The 27,809-nt window shown below is 43.8% G+C and overlaps 1 protein-coding gene across 4 annotated transcripts in view; it reads left to right on the forward strand.

Moving 5' to 3' along the window:
- Positions 1-3,002: 3,002 nt before the first annotated feature.
- scube1 (signal peptide, CUB domain, EGF-like 1) overlaps positions 3,003-27,809 on the forward strand; it is a 142,010-nt gene continuing 117,203 nt past the window's right edge. For all 4 annotated transcript variants that reach the window (XM_084049378.1, XM_084049379.1, XM_084049380.1 and 1 more), the window contains exons 1-3: positions 3,003-3,171; positions 6,331-6,453; positions 23,938-24,063. In XM_084049378.1, the coding sequence (XP_083905504.1) occupies positions 3,081-3,171; positions 6,331-6,453; positions 23,938-24,063 (340 nt within the window). In that variant the 5' untranslated portion in view covers positions 3,003-3,080. The remainder of the gene's footprint in view (positions 3,172-6,330; positions 6,454-23,937; positions 24,064-27,809) is intronic.

The following is a 27,809-nucleotide window of genomic DNA, read 5'->3' on the forward strand; positions in this document are numbered from 1 at the left end:
CACACAAATCAATATCCAGTTAAAGTGCAAAACAGTGCTAAGTGCACATTTAATGGGGGTCAATAGCCAATTTCAAACTGGAACAACCTGGCACTTAGAAGTGATCTAGTATGCGCCATTTAAAAAGACGTACATCTTAAATTTATTTTTAAATTAGATTTGTGTCTTTTAAAAAACATAAAAAAATCATGATCTTATTTTGAAGGCAACCGGAAACCTTATTTCTGCTAGGTCGAAAACCGGAAGTCCAATTTCTGCTCACGGAACGGAGCTCCTTCCAACCATGTGAATTGGCCTTTGCACTTGTCGGCCTACATCCCTTCCCCGAGTGAGGGTGATGTGAGTGATGCCCGCAGTGGCTTGTGCCCAGTGAGGGCCTTGGACGTTTATGTCACACGGACTCAGGCGATCAGGCAAACTGATCAGATTTGTGTTTGTTATGTTGAGAACGCTCTGGGCCAGAGGTTTTCAAAACAGAGACTTTCACACAGCCTTGTTTATCTAACGCGTATCGGTTGGTCGGGCGACCTTTGCCAACCTCTGTGGATGCACTTTCCACCAGGGGTATAGCTGCCTCTTGGGCACAGCTCCGGGGGGTTCCCCTGTCTGATATCTGTGCCTCGGCACAGATATCAGACAGGTTCTACCGCACTAATGTGGTCCCTTCCAAGCGGGTGGAACAAGCCGTTTTGGGGGTTGCCTCTGCTTCTGTGGGAACGGACGGGCAGCTCTCTGTTGTGAGGACTTCAACTCAACCCCTTCTGATTGGTGAGTTTGTGTTTAGTTCCTTTCCTAGCTCACTGAGTAATCTGATATTGTGTATAATATTATTGGAATGATATAGCGCTACATAATCGTGGTTACCTACGTAACAAATTTAATGTCAAGGACCCCCCCAAATATATGTATTGTCCGTGTTAGCCCTAGAATGTCTGTGATCTTACATACATTTCAAGTATTCCAAATACACAGTCATAGATCCCCCTCGTAGGCGCGCTGTGTAGTGACAATCTGCGCGGCCGTAAAAGTGCTCTAAACTCCGTCTGTACTCACCCAATAATTAATTCCTAAGACTTGGAGTCATTTTTTGTCCTCTAGTGTCATATCCATTTGAAAGTTCTGGCAGAAAACGTGTGTTTAGTCAAATATCTCCACTTTTCCAGGAGCTTCACACGGACGACTGTCTGGATGCGCTAGGGGGGCCGACTTGAGTGACGGACCCACACAAGTAAATCGGTCCGTCACTCAAGTCGGCCCCCCTAGCGCATCCAGACAGTCGTCCGTGTGAAGCTCGTGGAAAAGTGGAGATATTTGACTAAACACACGTTTTCTGCCAGAACTTTCAAATGGATATGACACTAGAGGACAAAAAATGACTCCAAGTCTTAGGAATTAATTATTGGGTGAGTACAGACGGAGTTTAGAGCACTTTTACGGCCGCGCAGATCGTCACTACACAGCGCGCCTACGAGGGGGATCTATGACTGTGTATTTGGAATACTTGAAATGTATGTAAGATCACAGACATTCTAGGGCTATGTCCGTGTATCCCCATCTGAAAACATTTTGTGCCAGGGACCCCTGTACCAGATTTGTGATTTTCACTTTTTTCCAAAGACTCATTTGAAAATAGCAGATCTACAAGCTTATAGATCGGCTATTTTCAAATAGCCCAAATAGTCGCTTCTTTTAGGCTTGTTGTCATGGATGTTTTCAGGCTTATTTCTCTCGCAATATCTGGCAACACTGACCACAACTGAGTTTGTCGATTTTGTCCACAAGATGGCGGCAGTGCGACTTAAATTGATTATGTCATTTCTGGAAAAGGACTTAATTAATTGCCAATTTGGCATGGCAGGCATGCGCAGATATTGGCAAACATTACCTATCCAGTGTTGGACTTGGCCGATAATAAGTCTGGAATATTACTGCTGTAGCCTGAGTGAGTCGAATAACTACTATGAGAACTGTCTCAATAAATCTAGCCTAAGAGAACATTTTTATGAGGAGTTACTCCATAGACAAGACCTGTGGTAGTAGTACTGTAGGTAGCCTAATCAACATTTGCTGATAGCCATTATTGTCACTTTCCTTCACCAATATGGTGAGGTAGTCCTATTTATACACGTTATTGTGTGTATAACGGGGATTCTTATTGAGGACACTAATGCCATGGAGTGTTCTCTCTCTCTCTCTCTCTCTCTCTCTCTCTCTCTCTCTCTCTCTCTCTCTCTGTCTCAATTTTCTATTTCATTTCAAATGGCACGTCATTTTATCATTGGCACGAGAAACATACATTTACATTAAGTAGGCCTAGTGCCAAATAAGCAAGTGTGAAATAAAACTAAGAAATGTAGGCTGCTGTGTAACATTGCAATTTTGCAATCAAATTGTGCTCTCTCTCTACCTGCTTCTCTCTCTCTCTCTCTCTCTCTCTCTCTGCTTTACTCCCTCTCTCTCTCTCTCTCTCTCTCTCTCTCTCTCTCTCTCTCTCTCTCTCTCTCTCTCTCTCTCTCTCTCTCTCTCTCACACTGAATGACCCCCCCTCTCTCTCTCTCTCTCTCTCTCTCTCTCTCGCTCTCTCTCTCTCTCTCTCTCTCTCTCTCTCTCTCTCTCTCTCTCTCTCTCTCTCTCTCTCTTTCATTTATACCCCCTCTCTCTCTCTCTCTGGCTCTCTCTCTCTGAATTACCCCCCCCCCGTCTTTCTCTCTCTCTCTCTCTCTCTCTCTCTCTCTCTCTCTCTCTCTCTCTCTCTCTCTCTCTCTCTCTCTCTCTCTCTCTCTCTCTAATTTATACCCCCTCTCTCTCTGGCTCTCTCTCTCTCTGAATTACACCCCCCCCCTCTCTCTCTCTCTTTCTGCCTCTCCCCCCTCTCTCTCTCTCTCTCTCCCCCTCTGAATTACACCTCCAATCCCCTCCTCAAATAACGCTCTGAGCCAATCAGCGGGCTCGGAGCGGCTCCGCGTCTCCTCACCCAGCTCTCCACACACTCCTGCCACAGTACAACCAAAACGGTTCTCTCTTCTTATCAAAGAACACACTACAACCAAAACACTGTTCTTCTAACACCGTGTTTTACCATGATGGGAAGTGCTTGTTTTTCCTGGGACGTTTGTTTGCTTATCCTCCTCATAAATAGTTGCGGGGTGATGGGGAATGTTGGACAAGCAGGTAAGACCCCTCTCTCTCTCTTGTCTTCAGTGTTGCCAAGTCTGCTTATTATAAGCGACTTTGGGCTTGTTTTTCTGTTGCTTGTAGATATTGGTAGTTGCCGGTTGCAGGGTTTTTCTTGGGCTTGTGTTTCTTAAGTGCAGTTGCTTATTTTGGGCTTGTTTCCTAATGTTGTTTAAACCAGGTTCTCAAACATGTTCAAATCAAAGGACCCCCAACTTAATATGTATTTGTCCACGGACCCCCATCTGAACATATTTGGTCAGATTTGTGTTAAAATGTTTAAAAAATATTCAAAATGTTTCACTTTTTTTTCAAGGTGTGTTTGAAAATAGCAGATCTACAAGCTTGCAACGCATCGACGCGTTGTGAGCTTGTAGATTGCCTATTTTCAAATATCCGATGCATATAGGTTAAAAGTGCTCATGTGGCCTAATAGTCGCTTCTTTTGGGCTTGTTTTCATAGATCTGGTTGCTTGTTTCTCTCGGAAAATCTGGCAACTCTGCTTGTCTCGCTTTATTCTAGCCTACTAAATCATAAAGTACACTTTTTACCGGATTAATGTTGTATTGCCATGTTTAATGCGTTCTGTCATAAAAAATGTCGACTGCTTGGACGTTTGTTTTCCCACCTTGAGTGAAGTTTGAAAGAATTATGGGTTGTGATCAAAATTAACTTTTGATCTTGCAACCTCATGATGCATTATGACAAACTCCTGTTATTTGGAATGACATTGGATCAGAATGCAATGAATATATAGCCCAACAACATTGCTGTCGCTTATTATTCTAGCTTTTACTTGACCTTAAGTTTATTGAATCTTGTTTGAAAAAAAAAAAAAAACGTTTTTATTTACAAACCGGTTTTTTATCATTTCTTTTGAGATTTTTCAAAGGAACATTTATACAAGACTACAAAAAACTGTTTAATTAAAAAAGTTAATTTAGGCTATTCCAGCAAGCAAACAGTTAAATGCCTCTTGATTAAAGCAGCCTATATTTGAAAATTTACCAGATGATTTTCTGCTGTGACTTTATCAGCTGAATCATACGTTTTCTATCGTATGAAACAGTTGTCTAGCCAGCATTGATCATGTAACTGTAGGTAGGCCTATAATCATAGTATGTATACAGAGAGCATCTTGTCCAGATTACAAGCAGTGTTGCCATGTCCGCTTTCTATAAGCGAATGTGGGCTTGTTTTTCTGTAAAGTTGCTAGTAAATATTGCTAGTTGCGTTTTTTTGGGGCTTGTTTCGAAAGTGTAGTTGCTTATTTGGGCTTGTTTCCTAATGTTGTTTTAACCAGTGGTTCTCAAACATTTTGAAGTCAAGGACCCCCTAATTGATGTGTATTTGTCCCCATCTAAACATATTTTATGCCAGGGACCCCCATACAAGATTTGTGTTGTTAAAATGTTTCAAAAATATTCCAAAATTTTCAAGATTTTTATTTATTTTTGTTGAAAATAGCAGATCTACAATTTTCAAATAGCCAATGTACCTGTATATGTTTAAAGGGCGAAGGGCTCCCTTCTTTTGGCCTCGTTTTCCAAGACCTGGTCCTGGTTGCTTATTTCTCTCACAAAACGTGGCAACGCTGCAGAGGTGTCCATCTGGCCTTGGGGCTGGGCTGGCTGTGGAGGCAGGGCAGGGAGGCTGCCTGGCCTCCAGGTCCCTGGAGGTACAGACCCCTTGCCCAATATATCGACCGGCACTCAGCACACACACAACAGCACCACGCATTGTTCCCCCTCCTCACTATGAATGGGTGAGAAGTCAATATTGAGACAGTCAGTCTCCAAAGCATGTGGGCAGGGCTTTGTCAAAAACCATGAGGTCCCAGTCGGGCTTGAATAACAATAAGGTTGTGGGCTAGATTGGATTTTTTTTGTTTGTTATTGGCCCTCAATAACAGAACAGTGAATTCAGGAAATGTTCTGAAAGCCAAACAATGCCAGGCCCCTTGAAGAAGATCATCTTTCTTGCAGCTCATTTCCCTGTCAAAAATCAGATAAAATAGCACTTTAACTTCTGGTTGCTGTTGCTCTTGACTCCTGGCTCTCTGCGTCGGATGTAATAAAACCGTAATCGACTTTGCAGCGAAATATTTATTGTAATTTAGTTTTATTGTTTATTTATTGCCTTTAAATCGTTGAGCTGGGCAGAGGACCAGCCAGCAGGACTTAACCCCTGGATGGAGTGTGGACTGGAGCACAGAGCAGAATCCCAGGGAGGAGAGAAACAGGGCTTATGCTACTGCTGTCCAGGTCGCCTACATGGGCTATTTATATTCTAGGGCGAGAGAGAGACTGTTCAATGATACAAAGATAGGACGAATGAGAGAGGATTTGACAGAAGATCTTTCTTCATCTTTGTGTCTCCGTCCCCCCACCCTCTGTGTGTGTATAAATAACAAGGTAATGAGCTGCCCCTATGGCCTTAGATTGAGCTCCAGATGTGACTTGTCCCTCTATCAATGATCTGATCCATTAGGAAGCAGAGATCGTCGCTGTTCCTCCTGGCCATGGAGCTTGACACAGCTGGACTCCTGGCAGAGCTCAGAGGAGCACAGTTACGGTGCTCTACGTCAGTGGTTTTCAACACTTTTCATAACAAGGGCCATTATTTATTCGGCATTTGAGCCACGGACCACCATTTGATGAGATTTAGCCTCTCACTCAGACCCAAGACTAGTTTGTTGTCGTTGCATACGATTTTGTCCACATTTTTGGCAATATGGCAAACGCTGATCCAAATAACAATTCTTTAATTAAGTAATGCAGATGTTTAACAATACTTTAACTCTTGAGAGCGTAAAGGTCCATTTGGTTTCATTTTACACTCTCGAGAGTTAAAGATCTATAAGCGTCCATTTGGTTACCAACTCCATCAATTAGCTGGGGACCACCTGGAACCACCTCAAGGACCACTGGTGGTCCGCGGACCACTGGTTGAGAACCACTGCTCTACGTTGTCCAGTCAGCCATGATGCAAATTGCATGTCATTTTGTTTGTATGACAGGCCCTTTTTTTTTTGTCAGATATGATGTGATGGCAATGGTTATTTCAAAAATGTATTTTGATTTCATTTGTGGAAATCATTGAATAAACCTAACACATTTGCAATACACAATTGAATGTTTTCGGCGTTTGTGCAGATGCAGACGAGTGCTCGGAGGCCACAGACGACTGTCACATCGACGCCCTCTGCCAGAACACTCCAAAGTCCTTCAAGTGCATCTGCAAGCCGGGCTACAAGGGCGACGGCAAGCAATGCGAGGGTGAGTCCTCTCCTCCTCCGTATCTCAAACCTAATGGGCCGTCCACTCCAAGCGCTATAACTATGTCAAGTATATTGTTCAGCACTGTTGTCGTTGTAGTTGTGGTGTGTTTAGAAAGATTTTGAAAACAATATATTTATAGTTAGTCCTAATGCTTGGTGTGGACAACCGTTAATTCTTGTTTCTTGGTAGGTAGAGTGTCGCTCTCGCAGTTGCACCTAAGTTACTTATAAGTGAGTTATTTTCGGCGATCGACATTGTTGTACAACAAAGCATGAACTAGGCTTTAGTTTCTGTCCCTGTACCTCCCTTCCTTTTACCCCCCCCCCCCCCTGCCGCCCCATCATTCTCACCTCTCTGACACGTGTTCACATTGCTAATGGTGGGTCGTACATCTGTTTGATCACGACACCCCACAACACACCATCATCGCCCCCTCCATTCTGCTTCTCCATGCATGCTCCCAATCGCTCCCTACACCCACCCCCCCCACAGGGCTCTCCTAATTAATGGGGAGGAAGTGGACTGAGCGAAGGTGTTAGGGTGAGAGGGGGGCAGCACCTGGCTGTGCGTTCACACCTCTGCTCACTTCTGCCTGAGAGCACACCACAGCTGGAGCTGGCCTAGTGCTGCTGTGTGTGTGCACACACGCACACACACACACACACACACACACACACACACACACACACACACACACACACACACACACACACACACACACACTGTCTATCGCTTATTCCCGCTCTCTGTATTTTCTCTCTCTCACACTCTTTCTCTATCACATGCGCACACACATGCACATGTGCGCACACACACTCACACACACACACACACACACACACACACACACACACACAGCTGTCACGATTACACATTTAAGTTGACGCTGATCACTCAAATGACGCTGATCACTCAAATAATTGCGATTAACGATTGAATTGTGTGTTTTGCATTGAACATTGGAACATATGAGCTTCGTAATACAAAATTTCACAGCGCATATATGACAAATAACTGAAATATAGAAAAGAATTATTGACATATTTAATAATTTTGCACATGTAAAATACATGTAAAAATGGCAGATCTACAAGCTTACAACTTGTAGATCAGCTATTTCTGCTTTTTTAATATTTGAAAATGTGTGAACATTTTTCAACATGGCGAATATGCATGACGAATATGCCAAAATAATTGCGATTAGACACACACACACACACACACACACACACACACACACACACACACACACACACACACACACACACACACACACACACACACACACACACACACACACTCATACTCTGATGATTATGGTAGTGCTCCACCCACTGACTGTACCACACTCGCACATATTTGTGTTCACCTCCGTAGCGTGCGCACGCTGGATCCGTGCAGTGTCCCATGCTCTCTCTCAGATGCGCTGTGCGCTCCGCTGCCCGTGGCGCTGGCGATCACTGTTACATAAACAACGCTTCAGCGCGTTCGTATTATACTTCAGACAGCGTGATGACAGTTCTACCGAGGCAGCACGGTTTCTATGCATGCAGGCATGCAATGGAGTTAGAGTTTTTTCCATAGCTTTTCACGTCTCCACTACTTTTAAGCATTTGTCTGTTAATCCAGGGATATCCGACACTTTCCCTGTTTGCTCAGCTGCATGTGCACAAACATGCACATGTACACACGCGCACGCACGCGCGCGCACACACGCACGCACGCACGCACGCGCACACACACACACACACACACACACACACACACACACACACACACACACACACACACACACACACACACACACACACACACACACACACACATTATGGTATATGTACAGACAGGTGACAAATGATAGGAAAAACCAACAAAAAAGTGTCTTAGTATTTAAGGGACACCACAAGCCGCCTGAACAGCATCAATGTGCCTTGGGATAGTCTGTTGCTCTACTGGAGTGATGGAACACTATTCTTCCAAAATATATTCCCTCATTTTGTTGTTTTGATGATGATGGTGGAGAATACAAACTCTCCCATAGGTGTTCGTTTGGGTTAACAACAGAGTCCAAGAGGGAAGCACGCACATCTCAACAAAAAATCTGAACAAAGGTGCTGAACAAAAAATCGTACATTGGAGAAGAAGGGAAGTCCGCACACTGTATTGTAGCTCCCAGTATTTAGAAAATATTTTAAATTAAGGCGACAACGCTTCGACTCGTGTGGGTCTTCATCAGGTCGGATGAAGACCCACACGGGTCGAAACGGTGCCGTCTTAATTTGAAATAAATACAACCTTTTCTACTGGGAGCTACAGAACAGTGTGCAGACTACCCTTCTTCTCCGTAGCATTTGATTCACATCATTTTCATACTCATCACTGCCCCAATAATGAAGCCTCTTTCATATTAGTCACGTCTTGCCATCTTGATCCAGAATCAAGGTCAGCCAGGCCTGCTCAGCATTTTTATACATGCCACAGAGCACGATAGGATCTTATAATTGCTTAATTGTATCATGCAGTCAGTCCACCTATGTGGAAGCAGATGTAGTTGTTATGTTTATTTCCTTTAATTTGTTGTTACCCATCTGTACATACAGTATAAACAGTCAGATGGGAACAGTGTCATGATATTTATGGTACATGTTTGACTACATCATGCTTTGTTAGGTCTGTCTCCTGCCTACATACAGTACAGTGGCATAGAATCGAGTGGCAGAGAACCATGACGTACATTAATGCAGTTTCCCATTTGGTATCAGTCAGTGGAGGTGTCAGGCTATCTTACAGTATAATTCTGTTATTGTTAAATTGGTGTCTCTCAGGTTCACTCACTTCATGAGGACTTCATGAATGCCAGGGCCCTGATTATTCATAATTTGACAACTTGTTTTGGAGGTAAGGTATGCCTCGCCAAAAGTGCTGGACTCAAAAATAGTGACCCAGTAGTCGACGGTCTCCCCATTGAAAAAGAGCAAACTTGAAATAAAATCAGACACCTAATTGTACGTCACCCTTTATTTTTTGACCAAAACAATGACGCACCGACACACGCCTGCATTCTCTCTCTATTGGCCTAAAGTAAACGGTGAAATAGAATCACATCTCTGACTTTTCTTCGGGGTGCGCTGCCCTGTCTGCTCCTTTTAGACGGGGAGAGAGTCAGCTATTGATGAATTGTGGGGTTGCAACTATTGAATATTTTCTTGGTGATTATTCTTACTTTTTAATTAAATGAATAACCAAGAAGCGTGTTTTTTTCATCCTTTATGTTTTAACAAAACATTTGGATATTTATTTTTAAATCGACCAAATCAATTAGTCTGATAGATTGATTGATTGATTGAATACTTTATTAACAGGTATTACCGTCAACGGTTAATAAGGATAACACAAAAAGCCCCAGGGGGCTTGTTTCCATTGTGGTTCATTATTATACACGTAAGCCCTATTTTATACAGCGTCGTATAACAACGCACACAAAAATAACAAAAATAGCCGATCTACATCTGCTATTTACGGTATTTTGGAAAATCGATCACTTTATGAAATATATTGTTAGAGTGACATTAATGGCTGCTGGGTGTTGCTTTTCATGAACCCTTTTGATTTGGATTGGCCTTTAGACAGAGACAGGGAGACATGGGAGACAGTAGTCCTGGCGTTGCTGTAACACACAGACACGCAGCCAGGCAGACTGACTGACACACAGTAGTTACTGGCATAGATCAGACAGACCTGGTCTGAATAATTACACTTTTTATGTCCTTTGAGAGGAAACTGCAGAAGGTTTAGCCTCTTCAGGAATATTATCTGTCTTCCATAAACCAGCTGTCATACGTTTTTTATTACATCACCTCACTAAGGCCAACACTTTGGACGCGCATGTGTGTGCGTGCGTGTGTGTGTGTGTGTGTGTGTGTGTGTGTGTGTGTGTGTGTGTGTGCATGCGTGCGTGTGTGTGTGTGTGTGTGTAGCACACCACATTTACATATTCAGGCATGCCATGCACATGCTTACATGTTGTGAATGTGTGTCGTTGTGTATGAATGTTTGCATTCATGTGTGAGGGTGTGTCATTTCTGTACAGAAATGAATGGCCAGTAGCAAAGCAAGTGTTTATTGTGCTTTATCCTTGTTGCTGAATTCTTCCCAATACACAACTTTCCTCATGCCCCTTTAACCACCTAAACCCAAATACTTAGTTCAGTTTAACCGGGGTCCCCCGGGGACTAGATCCCCTCCCTTTTTCCCTCAACACCTAATCACTTGGCTGAAAATAGCCAATCTACAAGCTCACAACGCGTCGCAGCGCGAGCGATCTTAAACGGTGAGCTTATATAGATCTCTGCTATTTTCAGTGAATGTTTGCCCCCAGAATATGGATGCCAGGATTCATGGGGTTAACTGTACACTGGCAATCTGCTGAACTCCTGTTTGTGAGGCAACAGCAAGTGACACAGACACTGAATGAATGAAGATGTATGGTGGATGAGAAATGACCCTCGACCTCTGTGATTAGATATGGGTGCTGTAATTGGGCGGCTGTGTTTCCAATCAACAGGCATTAAGGGCCAGTCTGTTGGCCAGAGTCGTTAGCAACTCTGCTCTTCCAGGAAGCACCAAAGCCTTGTTTTTCCTGCCTTCCTCTGTATCTCTTTGTAGTTTGTACCCGGGGTATTTATGGGTAGGATTGGATGATTGGATGTTGTGTTTATGATTTATGCTGGAGTTTTTTTTTATTCATTTGTTAGGAAATATTTGTGAAGTCAATTACAGGCAAACAGTACGGAGTATGAAAACCCTGTTTGATTGTCATATGACTCATGATGAAACCATTATTTTGTGCTTAATTTGGTCAAAACAAATCACACACGCACGCACGCACGCACGCACGCACGCACGCACGCACGCACGCACGCACGCACGCACGCACGCACGCACGCACGCACGCAGACAGACAGACAGACAGACAGACAGACAGACAGACAGACAGACAGACAGACAGACAGACAGACAGACAGACAGACAGACAGACAGACAGACAGACAGACAGACAGACAGACAGACAGACAGACAGACAGACAGACAGACAGACAGACAGACAGACAGACAGACAGACAGACAGACAGACAGACAGACAGACAGACAGACAGACACTGTCCCCTGGTTTTACAATACTCCCAATACTATCATGACTGTCTGAGTGAGTGAATCTGTTCCTCTGAAAGCTTTGTTTTGCCCCTGAAACCCGATCTGGCGTTTATGAATGCTGCCCTCTCTGTAGATATTTCCAAGAGCTAATATTGCTGGCTCGTTATGGAAAAATGTGAACTTTCATCCCTCGACTGTCAAATGACGAATGAGAGAATGTGGGGGAGCACGAAGACATTGTGCATTATCTGAACCCACGTTACAACACACGTCCTCGTTGCGTGCGCCTAACGGACAGCGAGAGACGTCTCTCTGTGTTTAGAGAAACATCTGGCAAACTGGGCCAACTGGCTGTTGGTCATTGGGTTTTTGTGCTCTTGTTTACCCAACCAGCGGTTTGGATTCTGGAATTCGTTCAAAGACAGGATTTTGATATCGTGAATCATTTTGATCACAGTGACTTGCAGGTTTCTGGGAATTGTTTGCTCTGGCGAGAGATCCGGAGTGGGATGCGTACTGAAAATGTCTGTCTTATCAAACAGACATATATATATAGTTGTAAATATTATGCAGTGTGCAGTGAGAAGAATTCATTTAAGTTTCACCTGCTTTTTCTAAGATCAAGTGACATTTGTGGAAATATCTGCCTTCTTTCAAAGTCAAACTCGCTTTTTTTTCAAGCACACATTGGCAATACATCTATAAAATTCTCCTCATCACCTGCTTTTCTCATTCTAAATTTCACAGTTATGATTTGAGAGATTAATATAAAAAAGTGAATCTCAAATTTCTAAATGTTAGCATAATACTTTAAATCATATTTATTTATATAAATATTATTTAAATGAATAAAACGCCATTTCATCCAATCTGTATGGTAGAGTTGGTTAATAGAATAAAAGTAGCACATCTGCAGTGGTTGGCTGTGGTTCTTACTACCATTTAGAAATGTTAAACCCTAGTATTGGTCGGACCACTACTGTCTGTCAACTAGAACTGCCTGAAGCTCATAGTGCAATATCTCCCCTGACCAATCCCTTATTGGCAGAGTGGTAGAAATGTGGTCTCTCGTACAGGAGACCCGAGTTTGAATCCTAAGATTTTAATTGCCGGCTGCAGTGGTGGAAGAAGTACTCACATTTTTTTTCTTTTGAAAATAGCAGATCTACAAGCTCACAACGCGTCGCATCGCGACACGTTGTGAGCTTGCAGATCGGCTATGTTCAAGTAGCCAACGTCTATATAGTGCTGAAGTGGTTAATGTATGTTTTGTAATAATATTCAAAATCTACAAAGTAGCAAACTACGGTTGTCAAATAATTGTTGTGGAGTAAAAGTACAATATTTATTGTATTTGCCTCTGAGATGTAGAGGAAATACTCCAGTTAAGTAAAAAATACCTCATAATTGTACTCAAGTACAGTACTTGAGTACTTAGTTACCTTCCACTGGCAGGCTGTTAGATGGACATTAAGTTGCAGATTTCTGGTCCTCTGTGGATGAGCAGTCTGTGGTGAGTGGTTGCCACAGAGTCCTCTTAATAGACCTGCAAAAGACTCTGTGTGTTTACTCATCAGCATTTGTCACTTACAGGCTAATTGATTGGTTTTCATTGGTCATGTCACATTGCATTGAGTCTTCTTCACCTCCTGATTTTATGTGGCGTGTTTTAACACCAGTGCTCTTCTCATTCACCCTCCACACACCCGTGTGTAAGTGTGTGTGTGTGTGTGTGTGTGTGTGTGTGCGCGCGCGCGTTGGTGCGTGTCCACGTGCATTACGGTATAGGGCCGAGCAAGATATCGATGTGTATCACTTGTCGTCACTGTAATCGTATCTTTCAAATATCGTGAATCGTAATACAAGATATAATTGTGTTGTCTAAATAAACAGGAAGCAATGATGTCGGTCATGAAAATGACAGTGGCGAAAACGCAGACTGAAAACTCGACTTTCCGTTTCCATGCAGTCCAATGAGAACAGGATTATCAACTAGACAGTTTTACGTTTGATTGTTAAATATACACTGACCTGTAAAACCCTGTTAATATATATATTATGTAACAACTAGTTAAATTAACACAGAGCATATTCTATACTATATACTGTGTATATTCTTTCCCTATATCGCCCATCTACAGGATTTTACCGTGTATTTCCCCCCTATATCACCCATCTACGGTATGCTCATGTATGAGTGTGTGCCTGTGCACGTGCACATGTCAGCGTCCAAATACAGTTTTGTTTTTGTTAGGGATGTTAACAATCAATCTATAATCGATTAAAGGCCTTTGCACACGGGGTGCGATTAGTCAATCAGTTTTTACCGCATGCGAAAAGATTGTCCGTTTCTTCTGTGCGAAAAATCGCACCCTGTCTGCAAAGGCCTTAACTGCTGTTAAGAATTCAGTCGATTAAAGTTATCGATTTTCAATTCATTGAAAAAAAGAATTAATATTTTTTGGCTAGTGAAAGTTACATCATATTCAGGGGTGCACATAACTGGTGCGCAGGTGCGCATGCGCACCCAAAATAAAAAATGCGCACCACAACAGGCGACGCGAGGCGCTTTTGCGCACCAACAGCTGGGACAGGAATTTCCAAGCTTTTATTTTTTAGCAAAACTAAAAAATAAAAGCCTGGAGATCGAGGCTAGGAATTTACATCCTGAAGCCACACTCACACAATCACTCTAAAGCACCCGTCGGCCCATGTACAGCCATTAGGCACAGGGGTAGAGATATGACTCGCGTCGCCTCGCATCGCCTCGCATTGCCTCGCTGCGTGCACGCAGCCAGCAGCGGCTGTTAGAGGCACTCGTCACCGATGATGAACGCACCGTAATGGTGCAAAATATGCCGTGAACGTCCCAATCTGGCGGATAAAATCAGCGCAGCAGCACAGGGCACCAACCTTGGGGGCTTTATCTAACAGCGTGAGAAAAAAAAACGGCGAAAATCGGCGGAATTTAGAAGCAGAGCGTCCTTTTTTTCTCGCCCCCCCGCCCCCCCCCCCCCGTTGACAAAACTGTCCGGTGGGCACCGTGCTGACCCCCCCCCCCCCGTTGACAAAACGGGACGGGCGCCATGCGCACCAAGTCACATGTCCAGGTGCTCTTCTGCGTACCAGACCTAAAAAGTTATGTGCACCCCTGATCATATTCCATCATATTCAAGGGCTTTTGGAGACAGACTCCATAGAGCACTGCAGAGGGGAGGTGCGTGTCTGTGACCAGCTGATGCTCGTTGATGCTCGTTAATTTTATTTTATTTTCGGTTTCGGACAAGAATCTGCCTTTTGGTCCTAAAAAAAACTCTGCTTATCAATTAATCGGTTAATCAATCGATAAGGTTATCAATTATCAATTAATGAATGAATCGATAATTTGCATCCCTAGTTTTTGTGTTTCTCTGCAGAAGAGAATAGCTAAGAGTGGAGTGCGTGTGGGATTGGAGACACTGACTGAGAGACACTGAGCACTCACAGCCTCTCCCAGCAGCTGCAACAATTACCTGACCTGCTTTTGCGGAAAAGAGAGCAAGACGGAGATGAAGAGAGAGAGAGAATGAGTGAGGGAGGGAGGGAGGGAGAAAACGGGTGCATCTCAGGAGAAGAATAGATAAGAGTGGGAGGCACAGGAGGCCATGAGGGAGAGGTTCGCAGTCAATTACTAGGCCATTGTCTGCCCGGCGTCTGCCTCTCCACCGTCACCACTCAGAGTCTCTCCTCACTGGCTAGATTCAGCATGCATCCACACAGTGTGGCCCTGACGCACCGAGAGACAGTCAGGCCGTCGAGTAGGGTCTGTGGCCAAAGATCAGTGGTGGAAGAAGTACTCAGATATTTTACTTAAGTAAAGGTTGCAGTACCGCAATATAAAAATACTCTGTTACAAGTAAAAAGGGCCTGTGTTCAAAATGTTACTTGAGTAAAAGTACTAATGTTTGAAAATAGCAGATCTACAAGCTATTTTCAAATATCGTACGTATAAAATAGGGCTAAAGTGGTTAATGTATGTTTTATAATATAATGATTTATATCTGAAAAGTATCTAGTAACTAAAGTTTTCAAGTAATTGTAGTGTAAAAGTAAAAGTACAATGTTTGCCTCTGATGTAGTGGAGTAGAAGTAAAAGTATTGCAAATTGGAAATACTCTAGTAAAGTAAAAAGTAACTCAAAATTGATCTTAAGTACTTAGTTACTTTCCACCACTGCCAAAGATCGGTTGTAAACAATATGTGGTTTGTACAGGGTGGTAAGTGAGGTGTCTGCGTGGGTCAGTCACCCGATTCAAATGTTTAAATAGCGGGGTAATGCGTCGACAGAGGGGATGGCGGTGGCTTAGCTCCCTCTCTCATGTATTTGCCCAGTTGGAACCAGAAAAACAGCACAGAGAAAGATGTGGCAGAGAGCGAGAGTGTGTAGAGAGAGGAGAGCGAGAGAGAGATTCACAGACGTCACTCACTTCTGACAAAAGAACGTCATGGTTGATCAGATATTCTTTTATTTGTGATTGCTGATATATATCCTGTAATGATTGTTTTGTGCCCATATGATTTGGTCCAGATGTGAATTTTCTCTCGCAGTAGTGCAGACAGCACAGCACACCCCACGAGAAAGAGAAAACGAGCATCACGTTTAATGTCAATATGGCGAAACGAAAAAGTAAAACCCTGCTCACTGCAGGGGTGTTTTCAACGGCTGAGTGTGGTAGGTAGATATACCCTCACGCATGCGCAGAAAAGCGCCATTAATTGATCGTCAGCTGTAGTCTGTGCGGGAGCAACGTTGTATACACCTTTTAGCACCCGATATCTCCCAGTCTGATTTCCCGATCTGTAATAATCAGGACAAATCGGTTTACACACACACACACACACACACACACACACACACACACACACACACACACACACACACACACACACACACACACACACACACACACACACACACACACACACACACACACACACACACACACACACACACCATTTGAACCCCAGCATCCATATTCTGGGGTGAACATTCACCAAAAATAGCCGATCTACAAGCTGACAACTGTGGTGATTATTCTACCTTTAAAAATACAAAAAGTAATCGTTCATAAACCTGCTGAAGACCTTTTAAGTCGAAAAGTTATTACATTATTAACGTTTAATAAATACACAGTTGGAGCATTCAAGATTGTGTTGGAAATTTGTATTTATTTCTTTTAACCTTTTTTATCCATCACCCGTAGAAATGTACTTGGATGTGCGTACATTAGTGATGTGCGGGTCGGGTTTTTTCATGACCCGCCCCGCCCCGCCACGGAACCCAACCCGCCTCAACCCCATAGACTGTAAAAAATGAATGGACAAAGCCACTCCCCTGCTTTCTACAGACCGAAAATGAAGCTGATAGATCAGGAACGTGTATCCTCCCATCTTTAATATATACACTTGGCCACGCCGGAACTCAAACGCTATTGCTTGAGACCAGACATGTGACCAGGGAACCGGAAAACAACCCCCAAAGAATGCTATTGGTTGGGTAGCTTGTCAATCAAGAGCGGGGCGGGGAATGAATGCTATTGGTTGTGTAGGTTGTCAATCAAATCATCCCGCCCCTCCTGGAGCATAGCCTACTTTATCGTCAATTTTAGAATAATTATGGTTTTGGGACCATAATTTAGCAAAACGCATATCCTGATGATTGAAAGGAGACTTTAAACTAGCGACTGGAAGCATATAGAATTTATGACAATTTTTATTACGGTAAGAAAATCTAGTCTAAAGTTTGTCAAAAAACCCATTCACTTGCGTTAAAATAAATTCTTTCTTACACCGCAGGTCGGCGCAGGGTAAAACAGTGCCACACTCTGGCCATTCATAAGCTTCCGTGTTGGGCTCATCGTAAATATCCAAGCCTTGGCCCTTGCTCAACCCGCCCCGCGAACCCATATATAAATCTATGGCTCAACCCGCCTCTTTGAACTGCTGCGATTATCTTTCCTTTGACATTAGTATTTTGAACCCATTAATACCGGGAAAACATCTGTGTCATTTTAGATTTTTAGGTTGGCTATAAAAGAATTGCAGAGATACAAGCTCACAGCGCGTTTCTTCGTGCCTTGCTGCGAGCTTGTACATCTGCAAATTTTTGAAAAATCTTCAAAGTGTGAGAACTACTGATTTAGAAGGCATTTGTAGAATCGGCCTCAGGTCTTAAAGGGTTAACCTGATATAAAATTGGGACATGGCATTATTGCATGCACTATTTTCTGTTTCTTTATATAGACATAAACACACAACACACATGGATGCACTTACTAGCACTCAATCTCACTGTCTCTCCCACCCATATGTCAAGCTGTTATTAGCTTCTGTGTGTGTGTGTGTGTGTGTGTGTGTGTGTGTGTGTGTGTGCGTGTGCGTGTGCGTGTGCGCGTGTGCGCGTGTGCGCGTGTGCGCGTGTGCGCGTGTGCGCGTGTGCGTGCGTGCGTGCGATTCTTGACTACTTAGCTTAAAAAGTCACTCAAAGAGAAAATCCCCACCAGTGTTTGGCCTTGATTTTACAACCATGCGGTCGCCTTGTGGTTCATTTTCGATGATGCAGACATGATCTTATTTCTGTCCTGAGGATGTATTTGTTTGACTGGTAATGGAACGTGACATGGTAAAGGTTTTAAAGAAATAATATTTGGTTTGTTCTTGGGTTTTTTGCTCTTGTCATGTGACCTCCTAAATAAGCACACACGGTTTGTTATTTTGGGACAAAGTGGAATGAAAGAATGTAGAAGGTTGAACCGGGTTGACAGTCTCTGCATTTGAGATAATTGGAGCCTTTTGTTTTGTGTTCCGACTCAGCAGTGCTAAAGTGTCTGTCAATCAGCCATGTCTGATTCAGCCTCCCCGTAATACGGTAATCACCGCGTATAAAGCCAGCTCAGAGTGAGATATGTCTCTGTTTATGCACGTGTACGTACTAAGGCGTGTCACTCACGCGTCTGCATTTCTGCGCCATTGTCAAACATCCTACAGTATAATTTACAGTAGTTTACGGAGGATTTCCTCCGGCGAATGCAGGTTATGTGGTCATAATAACTAATTGCCCCCCTTCCCAGTGGTGTAAAGTAACTAAGTACATTTACTGAAGTACTGTACTTAAGTACAATTTAGAGTTTCATATTTTCAGTACTTTTACTTCTACTCCACTACATCTCAAGGGCAAATATTGTGCTTTTACTCCACTACAATAATTTGAGAACTTTATTACTAGTTACTTTGCAGATTTTGATTATTATTACAAAACATACATTAACCACTTCAGCCCTATATACATTTCGGCCATTTGAAAATAGCCGATCTACAAGCTCACAATGCGTCGCGATGCGACGCATTGTGAGCTTGTAGATCGGCTATTTTCAAATGATTTTTTAAACATTTCATACTTTTGAAAACTTGAAATTGGACATTCTGCATAATGAGTACTTTCTACTTTTGGTACTTTAAGTACATTTTGATACCAATATACTTTTGTACTTTCACTCAAGTACATTTTTTTATTCCGGACTTTAACATGTAACAGAGTATTTCTACATTGCAGTATTGATACTCTTACTTAAGTACAAAGAGTATGTGAGCACTTTTCCCACCACACTGCCCCTTCCCCACCTCCTCCTCTCTCCTTCCCTCCATCCTTCCATCCCTCCGTACCATAACCCCCCCCCCCCACCATCACCACCACCACCACCCCGTGACCCGCCCCGCCATTGCCGTGGGGGGGTTGGGGGGCGCGGGGGCCGTCAGCGGAGGTGCCTAATTCACTTGATGAGACGTGGAGCATAAACATTTCCCCGGCAATTAAGAAAACGTGCGCCGTGTTGAGCGGAAGTGGCGGCCGGTTCAGAAGCTGTCGGAGGCACTGCTGTCAGATGTCAACAACACGCTCCGGGGGCAGGAAGTGGCACCGTTTGGGGGCCCGAATATAGTACACCCTGGCTCCTCCTCCTCCTCCTCCTCCTCCTCCTCCTCCACCGTTTGTACCTCTTCTCTCTCTCTCTCTCTCTCTCGCTCCCCTTCTCTCTTCCATTCCCTGAATGTCTTGTATTTTGCCCTCTCTCTCCCTTTTGCGCTCTCTCTCTCTCTCTCTCTCTCTCTCTCTCTCTCTCTCTTTCTCTCTCTCTCGCTCCCCTTCTCTCTCCCCCCATTCCCCAAATGTCTTGTATTTGCCCCCCCCCCTCTCTCTCTCTCTCTCTCTCTCTCTCTCTCTCTCCCTCACGCTCGCGCGCGCGCACGCACACACACACACACACACACACACACACACACACACACACACACACACACACACACACACACACACACACACACACACACACACACACACACACACACACACACACACACACACACACACACACCTTCAGACCAGATGCATGATGCCTGGTTCTTTCTTTCTTCTCTCCCTCCATCACCTCCAGGTCTTAGGTCTTGGGGGGCTGGTGTGAGTCCGCCCCCCCCCCTCTACCCTGTTACCTGCCCCCCCCCCTCCCCCCCATCTCTTTCACGATAAGCCAGTTTGAAGTGATTAGTGGCACCAGTTAATGACCCCACCACCTTCCTTCCTGCACCTCTGCTCTTTTTCCTATTATACCCTCATCGTTTCTTCCTCCTTCTCTCTTCTCCGAGTCTGTCTGTCCGCATGAAAAGCGGAGCGTGCAGGAGGAGGCGTCGTGCCGTGCTGTGCCGTACCATGCCGTGTCATGCAGGGTTGCCAGATCTGCTTATTGTAATTACCCCGCAAGATTTTATTTGAAAATAGCCGATCTACAAGCTCACAACGCGTCGCATCGCGACGCGTTGTGAGCTTGTAGATCTGCTATTTTCAAATAGCTGATGTATATGTTAAAGAGGTGGTGCCATGGTTTTGCACTTTTTCTGTTTTTCATGTGTCTATAAGGTTGATAGAACTTCATTAAGCCCCCTGGTGGTGTTTTTATGGGGTTTTATGTCTTCTCTGACTATTTTGAGTTTCTACCTGGAGTTTCTACCTTGAGGGTCAAACGTGCCAATAGAAAAACAGCCCTTTAGTGACATAGTAAAAACATACCCTCCCCCTCATAACACAACAGGTGTAGGCATGAGGAGGAGGAGGGACTAGGACAGGTGGGTGTTGCTAAGGTGGTGGAGGAGGTGCTAAGGTGAGAACCAGGTATACTTAATGTACTGGAGGCGTGTCCACATAAAAACATAATTTTAACAATTTCTGTACACTTTTTTGAAAAAAATCTTCCTCCTAGTATAACCATAATACCTGATGATTATGTTTTAGGGGGGGGAAAAATCACTGAAAATCACGGCACCCCGTCTTTAAAGTGCTCATGTGGCCCATAGTCGCTTCTTTTGGGCTGGTTTTCCTAGACCTGGTTGCTTGTTTCTCTCACAGAATCTGGCAACACTGGCGTCATGCCGTGCCAAAATGCCCATCTCTGCCGCTGGCAGCAGGGGGTGAGGCTATAGGCGTCCAAACAGTCATTACCCTCAGACGCCCCCCTGTCTCTCGTTCCAGCTCGCCCCTTAATTGGTTGCAAATGCCTCTGGGATGAGTCGGGGCGATGACCGCCTGAGGGGGGTTTGTGAGTGCCAGAGGCCGAGGCTTTTTTTTAAGGGCGGACATGGTACAGCAGCCTATTGTTTAGTGTGGGAGAGAAAGCAAACAAACAGAGAATTATAATGCGGCGATGTACGTACGGGGGTCGGCCCCATCATCTGCACTCGCGGTAAACGCGGTATGTCCTGGCAACGTTTCACGGTGTGTGTGTGTGTGTGTGTGTGTGTGTGTGTGTGTGTATGGGGGCGGCGGGGGGGGGGGATTATTTAACTGTAGCGTTGATGGTTTTGTAACCGACTGGATCCTTTCACATGGAGCTTTTCTCAGATGAGGTACTTTCTTTTCACATCAGCTTTAATCTTAAGTCTGCTTTTGGACTTACTTACTGTAACCTGACCGGAGCTAAGGAGCGTGTAGCGATGCTGCTGATGTTGAAGAACTGAGAGGGAAGGTTTTGTGGCTAGCCCGCGTGTGTGCGTGCGTGCGTGTGAGTGTGCGTGTGTGCGAGCGCGCGCGTGTTTGTGTTTTTGCATGTGGTGTGCTGCACTATGTCCAGGTCTGGATTGTGTCCACACACAGGATGTGGATGCAGAGAGTTGTGCTTGTCTGTCTGTCTGTCTGTCTGTCTGTCTGTCTGTCTGAATCTATTGCCCACCACTGCTCTGTGCCAGCAGCTCCTTCTTTCACCCATTTTGCAAATCTGGGGAGTTCAGCTCAGTCACCACCAGCCTGCTGCTGTTTCCCATGAAGCTCCTGGGTCTGAGTTATCGGAAATGCCCGCAGGCACGCAGGCCGACAGGATTCACACTGACAGGCAGAAGTGATACAAGGCCAAATGAGAGGCAGCAGGTTGGGAAAGTTAGCGTGGGATGTGGTCAGTGGTGGATATAAAAAAATTAAACTACATTAAAAGCATACTTGTCGCTGTTGGGTGGAAACCTTGTCCAAATCCGTAACTTTATCGGGAAAAAGAAAAAAAGTGGGGTTTGGGTGGGGGTATGGGGGATAGGGGGTTGTTGTGGTATGGGGGTGAGGAAGTGGGCGATTGGTGTGGTAGGGACGAGTGGTTGTATGGAGCTGCTTTCAGGTAGGACAGGGCCAAATCTTTTTTTCTAGGTTTTAAACCCCACACAGACAGTGTTTTTTTTAAAAGTCATACTGTCTAACTTTTTCAATGAAACAGAAGTTATTTTTTATATAATCTTTCACTGGTATATTTTTCATAATATCCAAATATGTTCTTTTTTTACAACTTCTCCAAACATTATAATACACAATTATTTATTCAATCACCAAAATGATGTAGGCGCCGGAAATGTACAGGAAAATATTTATGTATTTTACACTTAATAATAAATTCAGTTTTCTGGCAACTCTGAACTCTGCCAGCCACCTGCACTGTCTCATCTTCAGTAAGAGAGGGAGGAGAAGGATGGGGAGGAGGGGGAAATAGGAGGGGAGAGGAGAGGAGAGGAGAAGGATGTGGGCCAGGGTCTTACTGGCTGCTTGGCGGATCTCCTGCCGTTCACACGGAGGGGGGGCTGTTTGTTTAAGTGGCTCCGCATGGCAACCACTTGTGAGTGGCTCCTGTGAAAGCCTCCGCTGGCTCAGCATGAAGGGGCGACATCCCCATCGAATAAACACCAGGCTGACACTCTCCTTACGCCCGTCTCCCCCACCTTCCTCCCCCCCCCCCCGCACCCCCTGACTAATGCACTCTTAAGGTTGTGCAAGGCTATCTGGCTCAGTACACCTTCACTGTAAACCTAATGTCAAATACAGCGCTGCCCTCTGTTCCACAGCCAGTAACATAGGTGACTTCCTCTCCCAGTCTAAGGCACCTTCTGTCAACCCCTTTGCATTTCTTTTGATGTCTTTGTTTCCCTTATGTGTCGTTGATCTTGGTCTTTTGACATTCTAAACCTATCATATGGTACGGATAGCCGATCATTCTGATCTAGCCAAACACCGCGCCATGCAGTGGCGTGCACAGACATTTTGAGGGGCAGGTGCTCAAGTAAATTATACTTTTTTTTGTTTACTTGGTCTGCCCTTTTTTCCCTCTACACCTATACCTCTTTGCCAAAAATAGCCGATCTACAAGCTGTGGGCTGGGGGCTGGTCAAGAGGGCAAAGGGCATGTGCTCGAGCACCACCTAGAGTTTATCTGTGCACGTCCCTGGCACCATGCAGCTCAGCCCACTATTTAGCATAACCATCAAACATAGAAGGGAAATGACGTGGTGTAGTGATGGTGGGACTTAAATCCATCCCTCCTAACATGCATCCATCCATCCACACATGACACATGACATTTTCGTTTTAATAAACAGAGGTTATAAGAATTAGTTGTTTTTAAGTCAATTCCCCCTCCTGCAATCCTTTTTAACCCATTAGGACCGGGAACGCATCTGTGCCATTTCTTTGGCTATAAAAAAATAGCAGATCTACGAGCTCATGGCTCCGGCACTCGGTGCAGCGCTATGACCTATTTTTTAAAAATCTTGAAAATGTGTGCATATCTTTGAATATATATATTTTTTTTAAAGCGAACATTTCTAACTCAAATCTTTGCTTCTGGGGGTCCCTGGCACAAAGACAAATCTGATGGAGGTCCGTGGCCAAATGTATTAGCGATCAATTTAGGGGTCCTTGGCATGAAAAAGGTTGAAGGCCACTGACGTAGATGGGTCTCATGCTGACGAGTTCTGTTGTCTCATCTCTTTCAGACATGGACGAGTGTGAGAACGACTACAACGGAGGCTGCGTCCACGAGTGCATCAACATACCGGGCAACTACAGGTGCACCTGCTATGACGGCTTCATGCTGTCCCACGACGGACACAACTGTCTAGGTATGAAACGCTGCTGTATACTACTTCATGGCTTCGCACTTCGTGTGCCTGTGTGTGTGCGTGCGTGTGCGTGCGTGTGTGTGTGTGTGTGTGCATGAGCGCGCACGTGTGTTTGTGCTTGCGTGACAGTGGCGTGCACAGACATTTTGAGGGGCAGGTGCTCAAGTAAATTATACTTTTTTTTGTTTACTTGGTCTGCTCTTTTTTTCCCTCTACACCTATACCTCTTTGCCAAAAATAGCCGATCTACAAGCCCACAACGCCTCGCAGCGCGAGGCGTTGTGGGCTTGTAGATCTGCTATTTTTGGCTAAAGTTCTCCTCAGAAAAGGGATGCTAGGTTTCGAGTGGTTATGGTAAAAGAAAGAAAAAGAAAAATCATATCACATAAAGATTTGGCGGACCCCCTGTAGTAACTCTGAGGACCCCCTAGGGGTCCCGGACCCCCAGTTGAAGACCCCTGCTGTAAACTGAGAAAAACAAAACGTTTTTTTTCTTTTTTTCAAAAGGGCACTTCTGGTCAAGAGGGCAAAGGGCAGGTGCTCTAGCACCACCTAGAGTCTATCTGTGCACGTCCCTGCTTCATGGCTTTGGACTTCGTGTGCCTGTGTGTGTGTGTGTGTGTGTGTGTGTGTGTGTGTGTGTGTGTGTGTGTGTGTGTGTGTGTGTGTGTGTGTGTGTGTGTGTGTGTGTGTGTGTGTGTGTGTGTGTGCGCGTGTGCGTGTGCATGTGTGTGTGTGTGTGTGTGTGTGTGTGTGTGTGTGTGTGTGCATGAGCGCGCGCGTGTGTTTGTGCTCGCGTGATATTTTATGCACACTCTGCACCCATGTATCTGTTGCACTTGTCTGTTTGGCTCCACACACCATTCTCCAGACGGAATCTCTGTCATCGTTTTGCAGCGCTTCCATGAATTTACCCGGCGTGTTGGTTTTGGGAGGGTCACCGGGGTTGAAGAGTTCTTCTCCCTGTGATATCTCTTCTAGATAGAGTAGGACTAGGGCGTCTGCGCCGTGCTTTATCACTGACAGATCCAGTCCATTTAGCCCGAGCCCCGTGTTATTGACTCAGTGTCAGCCAGACAAATGTTTTTCTGCTCAGCGCAATACGAATCCCCCGCTTGGATGTGCTTAAACACATCTCATCCTTTCACCTCCCCCCCCTCCGGTCGCTGACTGACACGAGCAAAATCAAAATATGTCATTTGGATGCCCTGTGCATAACCCAAACATCTTTGGTCTGACATGTTTTGGCATTTATTAAGTGTTATATATTACTCTAAGAGCTGTTGGGTAGAACGAGTGAGAGAGGATGTGCTAATAACTGCAGCCAGCAGCTCGCAGTGGCTGTTGAGTTGTTAGGTCGGCCTCAGACTGTTTTTACAGGGAACATTTTCTACCTGTCACTCCAGTGACATTTAAAGAGCGATTCTAAGTGTGTTCCAATGACATCATCTTACTTCCCATCTAGCCAATCATGTCACGCTAATGATGATTTATTGGATAGATATGGACGATAAAAAGCATATAAGACATATAACGTCTGCAATATCACATCTGACAAATGATTAAATCTTGCATAACCAGATTGTACTGCGGGTTGTCTGTGAAATATCCATTCTGATCAGAGCTCAAGGGCAGAGTATGGCATTAATGCGACCAGGGTTATGCATTCATAATAATAATGTATGCATTGCCAGTACTGTAAATTGATAAATACATCAAAAGTGTATATTATCTTTCATTTTCAATTTGACTCTGGGTCCTCAGAATTTTCCACCTTTAAAATGTTACCCTATCTGCAGTCCTGACATGATCGGTAATTGCATTACACAATTTTGCTCCGGACTTGCCTTCACTTAGACTTTAATGCACTGTAAAATCCAGATCCGTCTTTTACATTCAGAGAGTTAAACAAATACTCAGAATTCTTAGCCCTGGACTTATAATAGAAACACGTTTCCTACTCTCATCACAAAATAGAGTAATATCGGATATTGGATGCATGAATAGATTTATGGCTGGATGAATGGATTGGAAGATTGGCTGGCTGAATGGATGCATGGATAGATAGATGGATAGATTGACGCATGCATGTAGGGAATAGAGTAATATCAACTCGCCATTATTGTTTTGTTTTAGACTCCAGATTTCATTTGGTAGGCTACATCCAATGTTTATATTATGATGCTAGTTTGACCCAAGACCTGAGGCCGATTCTAAAAATGTTTTCTAAATCTTTTTTTATAATCATTTATTTTTCAGTTTACATTTAAACAAGACTACAACAGACTCAGACCTACATACAAACATACAGACATACAAAACAGTGTATGTTTTCTAAATCTTAAACGTTTTTTTAAATAAAAAAATAAAATAAAAAAATACATCTCCAAATATTTAGTTTCAGGGACCCCCCTGAAGAAAAATATTTTAGTTACAAATGTTTGCTTGAAAAAATATATATTCAAAGATTTGCACACGTTTTCATGATTTAAAAAAGAAAAATCTACAAGCTCGGCACCCGGTGCAGCGTTATGAGCTTGTAGATCTGCTAATTTTGAATAGCCCAAAAAATCTAAAATGGCACAGATGCGTTCCCGGTCTTAATGGGTTGAAAAGATTGCAGGAGGGGGAATTGACTTAAAAACAACAAATTCTTATAACCTCTGTTTATTAAAACAAAACAAAAAAACGAGAGAAAAAATCCCCTTGTTTAAAATGCACCAATTTTCTGTTTGGGGAGGCAAGTGAGTGAGAGGGGCGTTGCTGGCAACATGTCTAATAGCATTTGGTGTTTGTTTCCTTTGTGGCTGTCTGTACTGTATCTGAGCTCTTGAGTGTCTACAGCTGTTGTAGGTTATTGGTTAGATTCCGTGTCGGATGGTGTGTTGTGGTTTTGCTAAAGACACTGTTGCACATGGAGGGGGGAGGTGGGGGTGGTACTACATGTTTTTGTGAGCGTTTGTGCCACTTATTCAAACACGGGGGCCACAGACTCTGCGTGAGTCATGTGTGAACCCTCATCACCTGCCCTTCATGGTTGGCAAGAGGAAATAAGCCGCCCACATCTTTAATAAACAAGTTGAGTAAAGACTTTTTATTTTTATTTGATGTCGACTGTTAGATACGGCCTCTGTTGTTGACAGCCACTAATTAATCCTGGGATACGTGTAGTTCCAACAGAGCAGTGGAGTGGGAAATCAAGGTTATTATGTTTGATGACATTTATAAAGATTATTTATACAATTATGCAGTGGTGGAAAGTAACTAAGTACATTTACTAATTACTGTACTTCAGTATATTTTTTTAGGTATTTGTACTTCACTTGAGTATTTCCAATTTCCAATACTTTTACTTTTACTCCACTACATCTCAGAGGCAAATATTGTACTTTTACTCCACTACAATTATTTGAAAACTTAAGTCACTTTGTAGATTTTGATTATTATTGCAAAACATACATTAACCACTTCAGCCCTATATACATTTCGGCCATTTGAAAATAGCCGATCTACAAGCTCACAATGCGTCACCATTCGACACACTGTGAGCTTGTAGATCTGCTATTTTAAAAAGATGTTTATACATTTGAAAACTTGAAATGGGACTTTCTGCATAATGAGTACTTTTACTTTTGGTACTCGAAGTACATTTTGATGCCAATACTTTTGTACTTTTACTTAAGTACATTTTGAATTCCGGACTTTTACTTGTAACGGAGTATTTCTATATTGCAGTATTGATACTT

This window comes from Gymnoscopelus microlampas (assembly GCF_963454915.1).
Source record: "Gymnoscopelus microlampas genome assembly, chromosome: 23".
Classification (NCBI taxonomy): Eukaryota; Metazoa; Chordata; class Actinopteri; order Myctophiformes; family Myctophidae; genus Gymnoscopelus; species Gymnoscopelus microlampas.